The sequence below is a fragment of the Parasteatoda tepidariorum genome, chromosome 6, assembly GCF_043381705.1.
Source record: "Parasteatoda tepidariorum isolate YZ-2023 chromosome 6, CAS_Ptep_4.0, whole genome shotgun sequence".
NCBI lineage: Eukaryota > Metazoa > Arthropoda > Arachnida > Araneae > Theridiidae > Parasteatoda > Parasteatoda tepidariorum.
Window position 1 is genome coordinate 74,803,160 of NC_092209.1, and position 5,946 is coordinate 74,809,105.

Here is a 5,946-nt window from a genome sequence, read left to right on the forward strand (position 1 = left end):
TGCGCTGGACATTGGTCGATGAATAGCAAAGTTTTTCGTTTTTGCCTCTTCATAATATTGTCTAGTTTTTTCAGTCATCTAGTAAAAATTACGGTCGTCATCCAAGCATTCTTGTTGGCACCCTTTTCTGTATCATTCATGTTGGCAAATGCCGCCCTTTTTTAAATACACAAGAAAAAATAAAAAATTAAATAAACGTGAACAAAATCGAAAAACCGACGTATAACCGATTCTGTGCGCCGTATAAACTATGTATTTTTACATTAAAATGAATAGGAATGATTTGGGACCACACTAAAACGTCGTATAAATGTAAACGTCGTATAAGTGATCGTCGTATAAACGATGCTCCACTGTACTTCCATAAAAAACAGGAAGTATTATATTTATCTATTTAGTATTAATTTTTGCTTTTTTTAAACACTTGACTAGTTTCTTGTTTAGATAATGTCTTTATCTTATTTTAGCACTTTTAAAGCTGAGGAAGTCATGTGGGCTGCTGGAATTTGTGCAGTAAGTGAAACATAATTCATTGCAAAGTAAAATCTCAATATGTACCTTTTTCAACCAAAAAATAATAATAATAATAATTTTGACTTTTCTTTCTATTTAGTTTATATGTTTGGGTTTGACTGTTTTTGCGTTTCAAACCAAGGTAATATTTGGATTTAATTTATTCAATTTTATATCATTATTTTCCCATAAATTTTAAATGTTGTCTTTCATTAACAGTATGATTTTACCATGATGAGAGTATTTCTGTGTGTGGCTCTGTTGTGCTTAGTTATCTTTGGAATTTTGGCTATTTTCCTTCATGATAAGGTATGTATTTGTCATTTTTTCCCTTCATTATATCTTCTAATAATACTTACTTTGTATGTTACGTACCAAATCAGAATTATCCATACTTTATTGATCATATCATTCATTTCTAGATTGTACATCTGGTTTATACTTGTGTCGGTGCTCTCATATTTTCTATGGTATAGAATAATTTTACATGATGTACTGTAATTAAAATTCCTGCATTATGATTCATATAGCATCCAGTACTGCATTACCTTATTTTAAATGTGTGTTTAAACAGCACGATATGTTTTTTATTCTTCAATTTTCTATTTGTTGCTATAGTGGTAAATTTCTTAAAAAAATTATTATAATGAATTTTATTTATGTCATCAATGATTAGGTTCTAAAAATGTGATTTAATGAGAAGTAAAGATAATTGTTTACAATTTAGCTGTTAGTCTTTTAAATCTATGTGTGTGATTCCATGTATGATGCAAAAAGTTATACGTAAGTCCATTTTTGTGTTTAACATTCTTTGCCGTCTAAAGTACGGTAGTAGCTGATCTACTAGACACAAGGTTTATAATCCTTCAATCGATAAATATTATAACGACCGCCTGTGTAGGGGTCAGGGAACTGACCTGGCGTCAGAAAGGTTCTTGGTTCTAATCCTGGGCAAGGAATAGATGTTCTTTCCTTCTCTGTTCTATCTGTCCTTACTGTTGGAGCAACGTTGGCCCACCTAATATGGTACCCCTGAAAGAGTGGCGGGCAAATCTGCCCTTCAGGTGCCTGTATGACAACGAAAGGTCATTCTCCAGGTGGGCATTGGGGGAAAAATATATAATAATGTCAGGTGTTGTTAATTTAAATTTTTTAATGTGATTTGTTAGGGCAGTGTTTCCCAAACTTATGTCTTTTGTTTACCCTTTCTAAATTTTTTGAATTACCACGAATAAAAAATTGAATGTATTTTTTTTAAAAATATGCTTATTTTTCTTTTTTTGGATATTGTTTTTGCTGTGATAAAAAAATTACACAAAAGTTAAGAATCAAAACTGGCTTTTGACGCCACTAATTATTACCTGTTATTTTGCAAAAAACAACCCAATACAAAAATACGTAATCGTAAATTTCCATGGCTAGCTTTGTTAAACAAAATTTTTTGAAGTTTCGTTTGTTGTAAGATATTTTGCATAAGAACGCGTACCCCCTCTTAACTGTTCCCATACCCCTGGGTTTACGCGTACCTCACTTTGGAAAACACTGTGTTAGGGGATCATTTACTGTTTAATTTTTATTAAGTATTGTCAATTAAACCCCGTTTTACATGGTCAGTTTTGCTATTTATATCATTGATATTTACAGGGTGCTTAGTGTTTTTAAAAAGTGCTTAGAGGTGCTTATTTTCGATTTTTAAAAGCCCTGAAAGGTGCTTTTTTCATTGGGTGTTTTTAAAAAGTGCTTAATTTTCCATTTTTCAAAATGAGATTTTTCCTTTACTATGTTGATTTTCGCTTCGAATTATGCAAAAGACACAGGTTAAATTGTTCGTTTCAACATTTGCCCAATTGTTTCGGCCCCAATCTATTTCGGCTTATCGTCAATCCGTAGCGTATGAAAACTTCATTCGTTTTACATGATTAAAAATTATATAATTGTTGACAATTGTCAAAAACAATGCCAAATTTTTTTTTATATGACTATTGAAACACGATTAAATCGTCAATTGTCAAAAACTTTCCAATCCTGCCTAATTATGATATTTTTTTAAAGTGCTTAAAAAATATTTTTTGAGTGCTTGAAAAGTGCTTAGTTTGTATTGAATAATTTGGCTCCGTACCCTGATTTATATTGCTCATTTGTTTTATATTGTGGTATAATCTTACTTAATTAAAATTTCATATTGTTTAGTAACAGTTAATTATTTCAAGGTGATTTGAAATTTTTTTGAATGCTATATTTTTTAGCCCGTTCATTTCCTAATGATATACCTAAGATTTATCAATTCTCTTGTTTATTGTTAAAAAAATTATCTTGTTAAAAAATTTGCTGCACACAAAGTAATCTTCAAATTTTTGTCCGAAACACATTCTTTTTATTTTTTAATTTCCTATAATTTTTCTTGTTTTGTAATCTTATACCTAATAGTTTCTTAACATGTACATGTCTTATTGGGTTAATTTAGTTTCTTCACTTTTTGAATTTTTGTATCCCTATATTATACATGAAGCTAGCATTTTATATTTTATTGTTTAAAAGGTTAGGCATAATTAAAAAAAATTATTTTGGAAATTTTATATTTCATTGGATCATTTACATGAAAAGCTTAGTTGAATCCCCCCCCACCCCCAATTTTTATACGAACCAAATCCTTAATGATAGATTGATATTGAACATATTCATTCCTTATCAAGTTTCATTAAAATATATTTTGAATTTGTGGATGCACTAAATATATTTTTCTAGATAGAATATAATTATTCATATTTTTAAATATTGATTATTTTTCAGTGCTTGGTTTGTGATACTCAAATTTTGATTGGAGGTCATCACAAATATTCTATCTCACCTAAAGAATACATTTTTGCTGTTTTGAATTTGTACCTCGATATTATTAACCTCTTCGTCGACATTCTCCGGATCATTAGATACATACATAGACTCAAGTAATTGATTGAATTTTTATATAATTGTTTTCACGATTATTGGCTGTTTACGGTAAAGGTATCTAAATAATTTTGTCATCAAACTCTTGTGATATTGTAATGGAATTTTTTTTTTAATCAAAGGTTGTTAAAATTTAAAAACAGTTTTTATAAATAAATATATATATTTTTAATGGTTGTGAAATTATGTTTGCACCCAGTTGTAAATATTGCATTTACTGTATTTCAAAGTTGTTGAAATGTATATCTGGTTTTACAAGCTTTAAATATTTGTGTGGTGCTTAGATATTAAAACAAGCTTTGGCTAACTGGTTGTTGATTATTCTTTAAAAGTTTGATTGCTCTCCCTATGTTACAGTATAAAACAGTTTAGTTACAGTTTTGATTTAGTGTTTGCAATACAGATTGTTTTATGTCAAAAAATTCAATTTTAATAAATTTTTATTTTGAACTAAACTTTTCTTTAAAAAAATTGATTTTTTGTAGAAATAACACAAATTTAAATAAGTGTGTATCTATATTTTATTGCAAATATTCAATCTAGTTTTTATATTCTGGAATTGCATCTACTTCGAGAATAGTTCATAATTTACAAACTTTGTGAGAAAAGTACTTATTCAGAAGATTTTATTTTGTTCGATTTTTAGATTTTATTCTTCGAAGATTTTATTTTTATCTGTATAGAATGTAAGCCTATTTTTTCAAGTATTTAAATTTCATGGATCTCAGTAGTTGAAAATGCTAAGTAAAAAGCCTTGGGTGTTTTTGTAATGGAAAAGCATTCTTAGTGTGCATTCGGCAGTAAGCAGCTAGCAAGTAACCTTAAAAGGAATTTCGAATTGCAGAAATTAAAATGCCGATAGTGCAAACGCCTTGAACCAAATAATTTTATTTAATGTCGTTTCGTCAATCAAAAGATTATGGAAAAGTAATTAAGGTTGGGCATATTCTTTCTTTTCTATTGTCAATGTAAATTTAAAAAATAACTAACTCATATTTACTAAAATGATACTTTAAACCTTCACCTACCTACCTTGTCATTTACAGGGTGTGTAGCGTTTTTAAAAAGCGCTTAAAGGTGCTTATTTTTGATTTTTAAAAGCCTGCTTTTTTCATTGGGTGTGTTTAAGAAGTGCTTAATTTCCCCTTTTTTCTAATTGAGATTTTTCCTTTACTATGTCGATTTTCACTTCGAATTATGCAAAAAGACGCAGTTCACATTATTCTATTCAACGTTTTCACAATTACTTCAACTCCAATCTATTTCGGTGTATTGTCAGTCCGTTGCGTATGAAAACGCCATTCGTTTTACCCCGATTCAAAATTTGCTGATTTTTGACGATTGTCAAAAACAATGCCAAGAGTTATTATTTTTTTTGACATGACGGTTAAATCAAGATAAAACTGTCAATTGTCAAAACCTTTCTAACCCTGCCTAATTAATGATATTTTTTTTAAAGTGCTTAAAAATATTTTTCAGTGCTTATTTTTTGTTGAATAATTTGACTACGCTGTTATTAGCTGTTATTTTCGACGCATCTATTTCTTTAACAAATTTTGTCATAACGCGTATGATAATGGCAAAAGTAACTAGAATGAATGGAGACAACATGGAGATAGCTTTTAAACTTTTCAAAGTAGTGTATAGATAATTCTTTTTTCTCGGCTTGAGAATCTCAGATTTAGGAAGATTAAAAATACATGTATTGTTACATAAAGTATTGATTATTTTACTTACATTGCTGAGAGCAACTTATGTAAGTGATATCTATCACTTACATAAGTTGCTCTCAGCATGTTCTTGAAGATTTACGGGGAGAAAAGGCTGAGATGTTGATAATTTTGTTGTTTTCCTATGTATTATTGCAGCACCCTGATTTCTATAACTGTTTATGTACGTCATAGTGTACAGCTTATACACAATTTACCAAAGATTGATTTTTCTCCATTTTTGTGAACAAGTGTTTGTTTGTTTTAAGTTATTGATATGTAAATCTGTTTATGTAGTCAGAAATTTGTATTTGTCAAAATCTGTGTCAAGTCAGTTTGGAAGACACAGACATAAAATTTGTGAGTCCCATTAAAGAAATTCTTGATTAATAGCGTTGTTCTTTGTTTATGTGCACTAACATAGATACTTGTGTCTAATACTTATGGAATCTCAGTTTAAATTTGGGACAATTTATCACTTTTAATGCATTTTTAAATTTATTGCTGAAAAGGCGTATACAAAATCAGTAAATTTAATATTTAAGCGAGAAAAAGTTACCAAAACCTAATGAAGGAGATATTAAAAACATCAGAACCTATTTCGTTACCTAAGAAAATAGAGAGGTGAAATGCGATAATTAAAAATTTTCTTCGAAACCTTGCACTTAACCGATTTTGATATTTTTAATTCTACCTTATACTGCAATAGTTATTCACCAGTTTTTAATGATGTTGTCATCTTTTTTCTTACCCAAATATTTATGGCCCCTATTGTGCA

The 5,946-nt window shown here is 29.1% G+C and overlaps 1 protein-coding gene across 6 annotated transcripts in view; it reads left to right on the plus strand.

Annotated features, from left to right (window-relative positions):
- LOC107455340 (protein lifeguard 1) overlaps positions 1-5,558 on the plus strand; it is a 25,849-nt gene extending 20,291 nt beyond the window's left edge. For 2 of the 6 annotated variants that reach the window (XM_043043038.2, XM_043043039.2), the window contains exons 7-10: positions 468-513; positions 614-655; positions 733-822; positions 3,304-5,558. In XM_043043038.2, the coding sequence (XP_042898972.1) occupies positions 468-513; positions 614-655; positions 733-822; positions 3,304-3,462 (337 nt within the window). In that variant the 3' untranslated portion in view covers positions 3,463-5,558. Of the gene's footprint in view, positions 1-467; positions 514-613; positions 656-732; positions 823-935; positions 985-1,056; positions 1,176-3,303 lie in introns of those variants that run through there. The other 4 variants (XM_071182633.1, XM_071182631.1, XM_071182632.1 and 1 more) reach the window with 4 other exon arrangements.
- The last annotated feature ends 388 nt before the right edge of the window (positions 5,559-5,946 follow it).